The 15,017-nt window shown below is 53.1% G+C and overlaps 1 protein-coding gene across 2 annotated transcripts in view; it reads right to left on the minus strand.

Moving 5' to 3' along the window:
- OSBP2 (oxysterol binding protein 2) overlaps positions 1-15,017 on the minus strand; it is a 392,283-nt gene that overhangs the window by 41,484 nt on the left and 335,782 nt on the right. For both annotated transcript variants that reach the window (XM_030583569.1, XM_030583570.1), the window contains 3 exons: positions 12,511-12,628; positions 8,699-8,765; positions 6,768-6,935 (listed from right to left, as the gene is read on the minus strand). In XM_030583569.1, coding sequence (XP_030439429.1) covers positions 6,768-6,935; positions 8,699-8,765; positions 12,511-12,628 — 353 coding nt within the window. The remainder of the gene's footprint in view (positions 1-6,767; positions 6,936-8,698; positions 8,766-12,510; positions 12,629-15,017) is intronic.

Here is a 15,017-nt window from a genome sequence, read left to right on the forward strand (position 1 = left end):
TCTGTACATAGAGTTGCATTCTGTTCAGTCAGTTTTCAGTCTAAGACTTTCGTGGACCCCTTAGACACAGTCTGTGGACCCCCAGTTGAGAACCATTGCTCTACACCATGATTGACACCTCTGCAGCTTGCCCTGGTTTCTACCAGAGCTAAGCTGCCTGGGTGCAATATGGGCTTGCCCATCTGCGTTACAGGTTTGCACTCGTGTAGCTGCACCGACGGCTGGAACTGGGGCAGATCTTCAGCCTAGAAAATAGAGAGCTTTGAGATAGTGCAGACAGCCACAGCTTTGAAAGGACTCTCTCCAAGAAGATTTAAATAACAATGGTGTGGAGATCGGACATCCCTGAATTCCAGATACTGGCAGAGATTAAGCTGGGCTTTCTGCCCTGCCTAGATCTCAGGTGCGAGACACAGTGAACAGAGCCATCGAAAGGGAAGAGGTACAAGGGCGAGTCAGAGATCTGCTTACTCTAACGGTGGGACTGGGTGTAGGGAAATGCTGCTGCTGCTGCTGTGTGCTCTGTTTCTATTCTATTTGCATCATTCATCACAGACCCAATGGTGGCAGCTAGCAGAGTGCAGGTGTTTCACCACAGGGCTGAGGCCAGGATAACGACTCTTCTGCCTCTGCAGGTAACCTGAATAATTCCACACTCGCTTTTCCCGCCTCACATGCTTGATGTCTAGCAGAGCTGGAGCCCATGCCTGATGCCATGCTGCAGAAGGGATCGCGGCTGGACATCCTGCAGCAGCACAAGGCATGTGGGGAAAGGGGAGACTACACGTACACACCTAATTTTTTGTTGCAGAGCTAATTACTCCCCCCTCCATCTCCCTGCTTCCATAAATAACCAGCAATTAAATCCGCAGCCCAGCATCTCCTCCGGATCCAGGGCTCTCTCCACTCCAGCTGCAGCCTGCAATCATTCCTTCTTTTGCTTATCCCACTAAACTGGAAGGACGATGCTCTTGCTAAATGCAAGCACCAGCACACAGCGAAATATTCTGGAATCGTTATTTCTAGAGATTTGATCGTGGGCCTCTTTCTTAAAGCAACACTGTCAGAGCAAGTCCACCTCTGAAAGTAGATGCTGGAAAAAAACAGCTTCCAGAAAACCTAAGGCCAAAAGAAGTGTTACCGTGAAGTTTTAAAAAGGGGTTCCGATAAAAAAACAAACCAACAACTTATATTTAAATAAAGTGTGCACTGCAGTGTTAGCGCTGGGCTAGTGCATAAGAATCAGAACATGAAACTAACTAAAAGCAAAAGAGAAACCAATCAGACTGTTTTCATTGTCCAAGCTGAAGGAATGTTATAATTACAGCTGAGACAAGGTTGGGGAAGTAATATCTTTTACTGGACCAACTTTTGCTGGTGAGAGAGACAAGCTTTCAAGCCACACGGAGCTCTTTTTCGGGTCACTCTTATCTCTCTAGTATCCTGGCACTGACACATCTACAACTACACTGCATTATTACAGCTGGTCAGGAATTTGACTAAATGTTTTTTCACAGAAAGAAAAAAAGCCAATTCACTGAAATGGTTAATGGGAAAGGGTCGGTTTTGACTTGAAAAACATGGACAAAACATATTAACATTGTTAAGATGTTCCGTGTCAACATTTTCTAAACAAAAAGTTTGGGGGTTTTGTTCAGAATAATTTTTCATTTAAAAATTTAACTTCATTTATAGTGAAAAGGGGAAAAAAAAAAGAAGAGTGGTCAAAATCAAAAGTTTCAATTTGAGAAGATTTGATTCTTTGTCCTGATTTGGGATGGGAAAAATGTTTGAAATTTCAAAAATTCTCATGAGATGGTAAAACTGTTTCCCCCCCAGCCCTAGTTATGTTTCTATGTACAAACTTTTTAAAATCTGGTCAGTGTCCCTCTAAGATTTAGCATATAGGCAATAGAGACCTTAGAGCATCCTCAAAACTTTGAAGTGGTGGAGAGCTAAAGGAAGAGTTAATCAGCTATGTAGAAAGGGTTGGTTTCCTTGAACATTTACAAAATAAGCAAAGCACAGTCACCTTGAGAGAAATCACTGAAGAAATATCAGGCAAACCGATCGATTCAAACACACAGTACCAGAACCAACCCAATAGCTGCTCCATCAACAGGGCTCTTTCAATAGGAGATCAAAAATCATCCCACTGATGAATAAAGTTTAATCCACCAAAAATGCAAAACTCCCAAAGCTGATGTATTGCACATTCCATTTTGAGACTGCAGAGATATTGACTCACAATGAAAATCAGCAGGGACCTGTTCAATTGCACAGAAAGGTTTCAAATATCTTATGTCATTTAGGGAGGAGATTTAGGGAGACTTAGGGAGGAAAAATGCTCTATGGAATGGACAACCTAGTAAGCTTCTTACATCTGCCACTGGTGTGCTTAAGGGAGCAAACACGCACTAGGGAACAGAAGAACCAGCCCGGGAAATATTTTGAAGTGTATCTAAGACATTAATAATTTTTTCCCACACTCACTATGTTGGCGCTATTAACTTGGGAATGACAAAGGACTCTGACACTAAGGGTATGTCTACACTATGAAATTAGATCGTTTTTATAGAAGTCGATTTTATACAGTCGATTGCGAATGTCCACACTAAGCACATGAAGTCGGCAGAATGCGTCCTCACTACCATGGCTAGCACTGACTTACAGAGAGGTGCACTGTGGGTAGCTATCCCATAGTTCCCGCAGTCTCCGCTGCCCATTGGAATTCTGGGTTAAGCCCTCAATGCCTGATGGGTACATGTTATCAGGCCTCCCTCCCTCCACGAAAGCAACAGCAGACAATCGTTTTGCACCTTTCTTCCTGGGTTACTTGTGCAGATGCCATACCACAGCAAGCATAGGGCCTGCTCAGCTCACCGTCACCGCACGTCTCCTGGGTGCTGCTGGCAGACACGGTACTGCATTGCTACACAGCAGCAGCTCCTTGCCTTCACGGCAGATGGTGCAAGGACTGATAGCTGTCGTATGTCTCCTGGGTGCTCCTGGCAGACCTCAGTGAGGTCGACCAGGGGCACCTGGACAGACATAGCTATCCTCCTCTTAGAGCACCGAATAAGAGCCAGAGACTTCAGGTCATTCTCCTCTTGAAGTTTCGTCTCATGGAGATTCAGTCCTGCCTGGAATATCATGCGAGCTGGAGGCTTCTGCCTCAGGCTGCTCTCCTAGCTGGCACCACCACACGGTCGCACCTACCCCAGCCTACTCCTTGCTCCCATGGCTCATGAAGCCTGTACAGTAGTAAGGAGCAGTTCAACTATAGGCTGAACAAGTGCAGAATGGTGGTAGAATGTGCATTTGAATGTTTAAAAGCTCGCTGGTGCTGTTTGCTGACTAGGTCAGACCTCAGCGAAACCAACATTCCCGTTGTTATTGCTGCTTGCTGTGTGCTCCATAATATCTGTGAGAGTAAGGGGGAGATGTTTATGGCGCGGTGGGAGGTTGAGGCAAATCGCAGGCATCCGATTTTGAGCAGCCTGACACCAGGGCGATTAGAAGAGCACAGCAAGGCGTGCTGCGCATCAGAGAGGCTTTGAAAACCTGTTTCATGACTGGCCAGGCTTCGGTGTGACAGTTTCTCCTTGATGCAATCTCACCCCCTTTGTTGATTTTAATTACCAGTAAGCCAACCACCCTCTCCCCTTCGAAATAAAGTAACTATTGTTTTGAAACCATGCATTTTTTCTTTATTAATTTAAAAAAAAAAAAAAGAGATAATGGACAAGGTAGCCCAGGTGGGATGGAGGAGGAGGGAAGGACAAGGACATTGTTTATTGTAGCCACACTAAAAATCAAACTGTTTGAATGACAGCCTTCTGTTGCTTGGGCCATCCTCTGGAGTGGGGTGGCCGGGTGCCCGGAGCCTCCCTCCCTCCCCCCCCGAATTCTTGGGCGTCTGAGTGAGGAGGCTATGGAACATGGGGAGGAGGGGAGGCGGTTATACACTGGATGCAGCAGGGGTCTGTGCTCTTGGCTCTCCTGCAGCTCCAACAGACGCTTCATCATGTCTGTTTGCTCCCTCAATAGATGTGTCATCATGTTCATTTGCTCCCTCATTAGCCTCAGGATCACTTCCTGCCTCCACTCTTCGTGCTCACTCAATTCTGTCCTGGCCTCTGCCACTGCATGTCTCCATGCATTAAGCTGTGCTCTATCAGTGCGGGAGGACTGCATGAGCTCAGAAAACATGTCATAGTGAGGACGTTTTTTTCGCCTTCTAATCTGCGATAACCTCAGGGACGGAGATGATAGGGGGAGCATAGAAACATTCTACACTCTGTGATTCTGGGCGGGCTGCATGGTTACCTGTGCTGCTGAGTGCTGCTGAGTTCACCATGCTGACCAAACAGGAAATCAAATTCAGAAGTTCCTGGGGCTTTTCTTGTGTACCTGGCTAGTGCATCAGAGTTCAAAGTGCTGTCCAGAGCGATCACAATGGAGCACTCTGGGATAGCTCCTGGAGGCCAATACCGTCGATTTGCCATCTGCACTACCCCAAATTCGACCCAGCAAGGTCGATTTTAGCGCTACTCCCCTTGCCAGGGAGGAGTACAGAAGTTGATTTTAAGAGCCCTTTAAGTCGATGGAACAGGGTTGGTTGTGAGGATGCACTCATTTTAAAATTGACCTAATGCAGCTAAATTCGACCTAACCATATAGCATAGACCAGGGATAATGTACAGCACCCAGATCAGTCCATTGCAACCTCCTGCTGATTTGTGTTGCACTCGAAGCAAATACATCACAGATCCATTAAATTGCCCTTTACGATTGCTAACGGGCCCCTGCAGCCTTTCCCAAGAGTTTATTGTTCTCAGAGTAAATATCTCAAATGAATGTAACCGAGGAAGCCCTCCCCAGACTTCAAATGGGAGCACAGTGCCTCGCAGAACTAGGTCTTTGGGCTGAGGATGCTGAGTGCATTGATGGAGAGAGATGACAGGCAGCTGTGGTCACTGTTAGGTCCCATCGGTTTATTTACAACACAGGGGTTATTGTACAGTTTACTGGGGACAGCAACATTGGGAAGCTGTCTGGATTAATTTGCCCCACTGGGGTTTATTGTAATTAATTCCCACAGGCTGACAGATGACGTTACTGGGGCAGGCAGAGCGTATTGTTCGCACATTCCTGACTGCACTAGTAACTCCCAGGATGTTCCGATTGACAGAAAAAGTATAAATTGCTCTGAACTGCAGACGCAGCAGCTGCTGGTATTCCATTAGGTCTAGGCACATTCCTGTACACTTCAAACTTTCCCCTGAAACTGATCTTGCAGAAGAGTCTAATGGGCTGCTCAGGACTGCTGGGGAACACTGCGGGAAAGGGATGGAGATCCACCACTTACTGCCACGCAGGCTGTTGGACCACACAAGGACAAGCCCCCAGGAGGGATAACAGGTGTTGTTTTCCCAACAAACTGCACAAGCTTGCCATAACAGGCCCCTTTTCCTTCTGACCCTGAAGGGAGGAGTCAGTGAGTTCTGTAAGAGCCGGACTCTGGCTATATGGCTGCAGTGCAAACTCTCTCCTGACTGGAACAATGGCTCCCGGGTTAGTTCTGTCCTGACAGTGTCCCGATAACCTACATTCGCTGCTGGAACTCTCCAGCAGCCATGGGAATGCTCCTGAGCCTGGCAGTGCTCAATCTTCAAATGGAGCTGCACCACGGTCGTGTCCCAGGAATGGTGCTTACAGGGACGGCCAACAGGAGATGCAGAATCAGTCACCCGTACAAGACGGTTTTCCTCTGCAAAGCGCCTTTTCTGATGCAGTTTGGGGATGGGTTCCTGGGCTTCACTAAGGGCAGAATTTTATCTGGGTCAGCACCAGTCTCCAAAGCCTAGTGTCTCCCATTGGCACTGCTCAGCAAGGTGTTTAAGAGCATCCCACAGGTCCCTATGCCCGGGACCAGCAGGAAGAACCTACTGCACTGAGGATATTGTGGTCTGGAGTCAGGCTGGGGTGAGGAGCGAACCCACGAGTCCAGGCTGGTGCAGGGAATCCCAGAAACCCAGTTTACAGGCAGGGCAGTCTCCTTCTCTATCCCTCATCACTCGCATGCGCCAATCCATTCAAACCAGAAAACCCACCAACAGGACGTAATCTCTCTGCCGCTCCTAACTCCTGCAAACAAGGCAGGCAGGGTGGTGAGCTGATGGGATCAGACTGCACGGCACAGCTGACTTGTTTGAATCCTCTCTTACGTAACTGTCACAAAAACTAATCACCAAAAACAATTAGCAATGCAAATTGGCTCCGCTGACGGGTTCCCAGCAGTGGCGGTTGCCCTAAGACAGGCTTGCGGAGGGCAACAGTGATGTGAGCACTGGAAACACACAGGGAATAATTCCATTTCTTTTCCGATTAAAATGTCTAATAAAGCAAAAGCCAGACTCTGCTCAAGGCTCGTGTGCAGCTGCAGCTCTGCTGCCTTCAGCCAGGTCTCCGCAGCTTCTGTTACTTCCTTCTCTAACAGGAACAGAGAAAACACAGCTCTCCCCCTTTCACGGTGCTTTAGCTGCTCAGTGGTGAACCCAGCCCTACCCAGAATGCACTTCCTAGTGTGCCCAGCCGGACCCAGAATTCCCTCATTTGAGGCCTGATCCTGGCAGATACCCAGTATCTCCAGCTCGTCACATCCCAGGATCAGGCCCTTTCACATATGTCTAACCAAAAACCGGACAGGAGGCAGCGTTCACATCAGGTGCGGCACAGGCAAGAGCAGGGAAACACTCACGTACAGGCATGGGGATCTTGGACAGTTCTTTGCCAATGCAGTTTTTCATTATGCTCCAGAGGTTAAGGCTGTAGTTGGGTTTGTCTGGAATGCGCGTTCGTCTCCTCTTCTTCGGCAGGACGTCTTTGCACGTTGATTCCTTGTCGCCAGTTTGATTTGTGCTCTCAAAGACCTGGGGAAGTAGCAAAGAGCCAGATCAACCAACCGTAGGGCTGCCAGGCGTCCAATTTCCGACCAGAACGCCCAGTCGAGAAGGGACCCTGGCGGCTCTGGTCAGCACTGCTGATGGGGCCATTAAAAGTCCAGTTGGCGGCGTAGCGGGGCTAAGGCAGGCTCCTTGCGTGCCCTGGCTCTGCGCAGCTCCTGGAAGCGGTGACATGTCGCTGCGGCGCCTAGGTGCAGGGGCAGCCAGGGAGGCTCTGGCTAGGGCAACGCACAGAGCACTGGCTAGGGCAACGCACAGAGCCGCACTGGCCCCCACCATGCCTAGGAGCCAGAGGACATGTCAACACTTCCGGGAGCCGCCTCAGGTAAACACCAACTGGAGCCTGCACTGCACCCCAAACTTCTTCCCCCACCCTGAGACCCCTCCTGCACCCCAACTCCCTCCCAGGTCCTAGATCCCCACCCGCACACCAACTGCCTGCCCCAGTCCTGAGCCCCCTCTTGCACCCAAACTCCCTTCCAGAGCCTGCACCCCCTACCCCAGCCCGGAGCCCCCTCCCATACCCTGAACCCCTCATTTCTGGCCCCACGCCAGAGCCCACACTCCCAGCCAGAGCCCACACCCCCTACACACCCCAACCCCCTGCCCCAGCCCAGAGAAAATGAGCGAGTGAGGGTGGGGGAGAGGGGATGGAGCAAGCAGGGGTGGGGCCTCAGAGAAGGGGTGGGGCAAGAGTGAGACCTCGGGGGCAGGGGTCGGAAAGGGGGCAGAGCAAGGGTGTTCGGTTTTCTGCAATCAGAAAGTTTGCAACCTAACCAACCATGGAAACCTGGCTGCTGGCGACAGTCAGCTCTTGGGGTATCACTCCTGGGATCTGGTTTTTCCCCATGCAGGGCATGTGCAGCTCAGATCCAGAACGTCCCCCAGCAGGCGGCTTTGCTTGTTTGTCCAAGCTTGTTCTCAGGAAAGGCCTGTTGGGCTGGGCAGAAATCTGCTTGACAGCAGTACAGGTGCTGCTTAGCGTGTGCGTGCTCTGGGCTGGCCTTCCGGGTCGCCAGGGCACTTCCTCACAAGAAAGGCTCAGGCAACCCCAGAGATAAAGACAGGACCACATGTACGCCGAAATGGTCGGGTAGCCGTACTCAGCCCCCTGGTGCCACCAACCTGATCCCGGTGCAAAGGCGGTGGTGGGTGTAGGGGGGAAGGGAGACGACTGTTTGCGGCTAAGGGGTGTCACCAGAACAACGGCTGATTCTGAGTGAAGTGGGGTGAGTGCTGGGGGAGATGATCCATCTTATTCTCCTCTCTGCTCCCACTTGCTCCCCTGCTGAATGGACACGCTTGGAGTATCGTAACTGAGACTTCAGTTCCCATCTGCCCCGTTATGACCCATTCTGCTGCCCTGTGAGCCTCCCCCCGGCCCCCAGGTCATTCATAAAATCATAGAAGATCAGGGTTGGAAGGGACCTCAGGAGGTATCTAGTCCAATTCCCTGCTCAAGCCAGGACCAATTCCCAACTATATCATCCCAGCCAGGGCTTTGTCAAGCCTGACCTTAAAAACATCTAAGGAAGGAGATTCCACCACCTCCCTAGGGAACCCATTCCAGTGCTTCACCACCCTCATAGTGAAAAAGTTTTTCCTAATATCCAACCTAAACCTCCCCCACTGCAACTTGAGACCATTACTCCTTGTTCTGTTATCTGTTACCACTGGGAACAGTCTAGCTGGTCTACTTTCCACCAGCTCCATCTGCCCGATGCACTCACATTGTCCTCCAGGTTCCAGTCCTCAGGGTGCCCCTCGCTGGCCCCGCTCAGGTTACTGCCAGAACGCCTGCAGGGAAGACAGAGGCAGTGGGCAACGACACAAGCAGGCACAGAACAGAACAGGAATGGCTGCTCTGGCCATGCTGGGGCCTGGTTTAACCCACAGGACATTGCAAAGGGGCTGCAGTGGGTGGAGCTTAGCATGCAAACATGCCGGAGGTTCTTCTTTCTTTTCATTCTTGCTACGAAGCCAGTGAGTGCCCACCAGGCTGCAAAGAGCCACTGCTGGAAAGGATCTTTCTAAAACTCACTTCCAAGCTCTTAAAGATCCCGATTCCCAGATCTATGATCCATTGCACCTAGTCTCGTCACCAGGCCCTCCGAAACCAAAGCCAAACTGGTTTGCAAATCACACTTAGACCCAGCTTTGCAACAGTCCGTCTCTTTAATGTAAATAGAGCTACATGGGAGACATCTCCTGGTGCTGGCAGGTCTTTCACCAAGAGACATCACTGTGCCCTCAAGCTCTGGGGTCCCCATCGCCATGGTTTGATTAGGTAGGAAGTGCAGCCTAGTGGTTAAAGCTCAGGTCTGGGGAGGTCAGGCAAGCTCAGTTCTTGCTCCTGGCTCCATCATAGTGATGTCTGTGGCCCCCACACCAAAGGCTCAGAGCCCCTCACAGTCTGTAATGGATTTAAGCCCAGCCCTGCCAGGACGGCTGTGAGACTATCTCCACACCTGGATAGGAACTGAGGCCCAGAGAGGTGAAGTGACTTTCCCAAGCTCCATGGATCGTCTGTAGCAGAGCAGAGAATTGAGCCTGGGTGGTCAGAGTTCACTGGGACAGCAGCGGCTCTGCTTCTGATTCGCAGCGAGCACCACCCACCAAGCCCCAGGGAGGGCCAAAGCAGACTGCTCCACGTCTGTAGTTAGGCACCCAATCAAGAGGCCTGGATTTCAGTAGGCCTGAGCAATCCCTGCCCCCACAAGTGTGCTCTGACCCTTCAGAAACTCTCCATACCCCCACCTCTGGGGGACCAGGCCACTGGGAGAGGCTGCTCAGCCCAACCTTCCCTGGCTGCGGACATCCCTTTAAAGAGAAGCAGGGAGCGGCTGACAGCGCCAGCTGACTCAGGAACAGCACCTGGGCAGGTGGATTCCTTACCAGGCAGCAGTGGTGCTGTGCCCAGCTACCGTGGGGTCCCCCTGCCCACCAGGACCCCTGCTGCCATGGGAAGGAAGTGGTGCTAGGGGCATACCTTGGCACTCTGCTTGCAGGTCCCACAACAGGGCTGCAGGTGATGGGCGAGGTCACCCCCTTGTTATGCTGGGGTCCAGCAGCACCCTAATTCCCACCCTCTTCGGTACCCTGGCTTGTGGGCCTGCTCTGCAAGGCTGGAAGGTCCAGAAAAGGGAGGGTTCCCTGGAAGAACTCACCTGGGCCAAAGCATTAGAATACAGAAGAAGCTGTTTCCTCCCAGTCTTCCCTACAGGAAACACAGGCCTCTCAAGGCAAGCTGGGCACTGCAGTCCCCACAGAGCAGGCTGGGAAAGTGGGAGGAGTCTGGGCTCCTGGATAAATAAGGCCTCCTCCCTGTTGCAAACCAGACTCCAGGGAGTCTGTGAGCAGCATGCTGGGAGTCTAGTGCCTGAGGGGTGGGCTGGTGGCTTCCCTCTCCCCTGCACAGCAGGTGGAGGGCGGCTGGGTGGGGAGTTGCGTGCTCTGTGGTCGGTGCAATAAACTCTTTTCAGTCGTTCCATCTCAGGACTAGACTAAGGTGCTACTCTGGGGAGGCAGAGCTGGGAAACCTGTAGGCCAGTGTGTCATGCAGGCACTAGCTGCAGGGGAGGGTCGGGGACCTGCCAGCACCTCACTCCTTCTGTGCCCCCACCCCCATTCTGTAGTGAATGAAAAGAGTTTATTGCTAGTTCACAGTAAGGTATGGGAAGCCCTTACATATAGCTGCTGTCACAGAGTCACCGGGCGATGCTCTGGAACTGCTCCCCACCAAGCCAGGCAGGACTTTGGGGAGCCTCCTCTCCCTTGGAGCAGACTTGTTCAGGGCATGAAGCTCACATGGCTTCACCTCCTGGGTCTCTCCTTGGAGCATTCAGCATCCTCTGCCCCTCCGTGTGCTTCCCACAGCGAGCCCACCCAGGTGGGGTCCTGGGGAAGTCACAGGGTCCTGCACCCCCACTTTGCAGTCAGACGTGACTCTCAGCCAGCCAGTAACACAGAGGTTTATTCGATGACAGGAACAGGATCTAAAACAGAGCTTGTAGGTACAGAGAACGGGACCCCTCGGCCGGGTCCATTCTGGGGGGCAGTGAACCAGAACCCCCACGTCTGCACTTCACTCCTCGTCCCCAGCCAGCTCCAGACTAACTCCCCCTTCCAGCCCCTCCTCTCTGCTTGGCTCCTTTCCCGGGCCAGGAGGTCACCTGATCCCTTTGTCTCCAACACCTTCAGCTGGCACCTTTGGAGAGAAGGGGCCCAGGCCATCAGTTGCTAGGAGACAGAGTGTCAGGCATTTAGGTGCACTGGCCCTTTGCTCTGCCAGATACTTAAGAACTGCCATGGGGACACTGAGGCACCAACACAGTATTCAGAGAAAACATTAAGAACATTCCCAGTTCGTCACACCTGCCTGGGCTGCCTGCCTCTGACAGAGGAAAGTACTTGGCTGCTAGTCATTCCATGCTAGGTGCGCTGCGGAAACGCCCAGGATGCCGGAGCAGAGGAGCACAGCCGTCAAAGGGGGGACAGGCTGTGCCTGGGCCCTGTGGCTCTTGAGAAGGAGGGAGAAGGCACAATGCATCTTCCACTCATGCCCCTGCCTGGGAACCGGTCCCCAAACAGGCCTTGCTTGTCCTCAGGGATGCCCCGTTCCCCTTTGTCTCGTGCACTCGTTGCCACCAAGGTAGTGGGTGTGCAGTGCTGCCCAGTGAGGACGGCAGCACATTACACTTGCCATGCACTGGCTCCAGTGACATAGGCCCAGCCTGGCGGGTGCTGCTGCTGTGCTGAGCAGCTGTTTCCCCCAGAGTCCCAAGAGCCATGGCAGCTGCTGACCTCTGTCCCCAGAGCTCTCTGGCCTGGGATCTCTGACTTCTGAAAGCTCCCCTGGGCCGTGGACTCCAGCCCAGATCCTCACAGGTAGTTAGACTCCTAAGCAAAATTGAACTCCCTGGAAGCTGGGAGCCTCATGACTTGGAGGCTCTGGGCCTGTGTTACTGAGTTAGAACTTGTCCTCACACCTTGTAAATCCCCCATTCCTAATCAGGCCTCAGGGGGACAGACCAGGCTGTTGGATCCGGTAATTGGATAAGGAGCCATTCACCTCTGTCACTATTTCAAATCCAGCCCATGCTGTTCCCTCCTGATGACAGCTCTTTGCCCCACGTGCAGCAGGTTACCGGGTCTCAGTCCAGTTTCTAGTGGACAGAGTCCACACTGCAAAAACATCATTTCCAGTGGCCCTGACCAGCCCCAGAAGAGAGGTGAGAGCCAGCCAGAGGCTGTCCAGTCCAGAGAGGGGGGCCCTGGTGGCTCTGTGTGAGGGCACTCTGCCCTACCAGGGGTAGAGGGGCTCCACTCTCTAGGCCATTCGCCAGCAGTGATGTTTGAAACATGCCTCTCTTGCTGCCTGCCTGCACAGCCGACCCACCTGCAGGGGTGTGTGTAATTAATGCAAACCAAGAGAGTGCTGCCTCTATGTTATTAGTGAGAAACCAGACTCAGTGCCTCCTCCCCACTCTTCCTATTCATGTGGTGGGCTTTGGGCTTGCTCTGCACTGTGGCTGCTTCATACCTGTGATGTCTGGGGTCTGCAGTTACTGTGATAAAAGCTGGTGCATCCTCCATGGCATCAAAATACTCCGTCTCCTCATCTTCATCACTGGCTTCCCCTTTGGCAGGCTGCACACTCCCTGGGGGTACAAAGAGAACCTGGTCAGCGCTGCTTCTTCCCCGACTGCTCACGCAGAACATTAACGTGTGCTCCCAGCCAGAGCCCCAGTGGATCCCTACACACCTTCGATCTGCAGGTGCCTGCAGACCAGGAGCGCTTCCCCCTGCCCCATTGTGCTGTCTGTCTGTCTCTCCCCTTCCCTCTCCTCTCTCACGCCCAGGGTTACGCTGGCTGAAGGGGGCTGGTGGATCAGGGCAGCTAAGTTCCCTCTAAGCTGCACAGCTGCCTATTAAGCATCGTACAGGGCTCCGGCAAGGAGAGATGCCTCTCCTCAAGCCCCGGACCTGCTGCGGCACCCCTCCTCCAGCCCGGTCCCAGCCTGGCCCCGAACCTGCTGCAGCCATAGAACAGGAACCCCGGCCTGGCCCCAGACCTGCTGTGACCCAGCTCGGCCCGGACCTGCCACGGCTGGGGAGACGCGCCTCTCACCCTCAGCCCAGGTGCTGCTGAGAGAGAGAGAGAGCTGGGGGGAGTCTTCACTCCCCACTGTGGCCCCAAGGATCCCCACTGCACCTCAAACCCCTCATCCTCAGCCCCACCTCAGAGCCTGCACCCCCAGCTGGAGTCCTCACCCTTACCCCGCACCCCAACCCTCTGCCCCACCCGAGCCCCCTCCTGAACCCCTCATCCCTGGCCCCACCCCACAGCCCTCCCCACCCCCCCACACCCTAACCCTCTTCCCTAGCGCTGAGCCCCTTCCCACACTCCGAACCTCTCAGCCCCACCCCCACCACATGAATTTTGTTAGGTGCACCACTATGAAGGTCGTGAGTCACACATCAGCTCCATCTTGGTGCACCTAACAAAATTCATTCCACACATGGACATGGGTGGGAGAAACAAGAGGAAACATGGCCGGGCAGATTTTGCTCTTGTCCAATCAGGGTACAAAACGCTTTGCTACAACGGTGACAAGTGCCTTACAAATACCATCAATGGTTGGATTAAGCTGGAAGTTTACCACATGACCTGTGCATCCAATCAAATCTAACTATTATGATTCAAATTTCAAAATGGACACGTTCAACTGACAATCTAGTCAATCTCAAATAACGGGTTTATCGGTGGTTTTGGGGCTGTTCCAAGGCCCCTGCTATTTTTTGGGGGGGGGAGGGAGGGATTTATAATATTTGCTTATGTTTAAAAAATGTTTTTCTCCCCTGAGAGATCTGAACCAACAACAGGGAAAGTGCCTGTCCAGAGACATAGGGGCTGGGACTAGGGGTGCTCCAGCACCCCCTGGCTTGAAGTGGTTTCCATCATATCCAGGATTTGCAGTTTGGGTCAATGGCTCTCAGCCCCCCCACTATACACACTGTTTCAGCAGCCCTGCCCAGAAACGCCAAACCCTGCTGCTGTTTGTTCCCCAAAAGCTATGATCTGACCCATCCTTCGATCAGACATCAGCACCGCATCATCCCCCACACTGGCCGTGAAAACCCCTTCCTGGCTGGCGCTCTGACATCACACCCGCCGGCCGATACAAGACACAGTTACTGAGTCACATCCTAGCTGACAATCTGAGCACTTCACCAGCATCAAGACCGAGCTTCTTGGGACCAGTGTAACTCTGCCCCTGAAGCCAGCCCTGGAGGCCGTTTGGCCCTGTAGCAGGGTAGACACCCGCTCCTGCCCTGAGGGGCTTAGAACAGCCCAGGAGGGGGCTGTGCCTGGGGACAAGAAAGCTGGGCTGATGGAGAAAGCGGCCACAGCTGTAGCCAGTGCAGTCAGGCCCAGCTGGCCCCCGTAAGAGGCTGTGAGCCAGGGCTCTGACACAGTCTCCCTCTGCTTGGAGAGGGAGAAGAGTCTGGTTGCAGGGACCTAAGCAAGACACCCAGACTGGGAGCAGGGTTGGGGAACGGCCAGAGGAGCTGGGAGCTCCGGCCTGGAAAGCCCCAGGCTGCAGGCCTGACTATAGGTGCAGGGTTGCAATGGGGCAGCTCATGGGGAGGCAGAGGCAGCAGGTCCGAACCCCTTTGCCTGTGATGAGTGGCTTATACTGCAGTCTGCCCCAATGAACGGGGGCTAGATGGAGACTCGGCAGAAGCCAAGACTGAGGTGAAGTGGGGATAGTGGGTAGGGGTTCCCCTGGGAGGGGGAGACCCAGAACTGTGGGGGTACAGCCAGGGGGAGCACCCAGTTAAAGGGGCATTGGGGTCCTGGGAGGGACACTGGGGCCAGGGAAAGGAGGATCACTGGCCAGCAGAGGGTGCTCTGGATGCTGGAAGCTAATTCCCGAAGATAACCAGCAGGAGGCGCTGCAGGGGTGAGTCCCACATCGCTACAGGCCCCTTCTCCAACACATATCTCCACGCTGCCCTCTCTGATGCATGGAACCGCCCTCCAAA

The sequence above is a fragment of the Gopherus evgoodei genome, chromosome 13, assembly GCF_007399415.2.
Source record: "Gopherus evgoodei ecotype Sinaloan lineage chromosome 13, rGopEvg1_v1.p, whole genome shotgun sequence".
NCBI lineage: Eukaryota > Metazoa > Chordata > Testudines > Testudinidae > Gopherus > Gopherus evgoodei.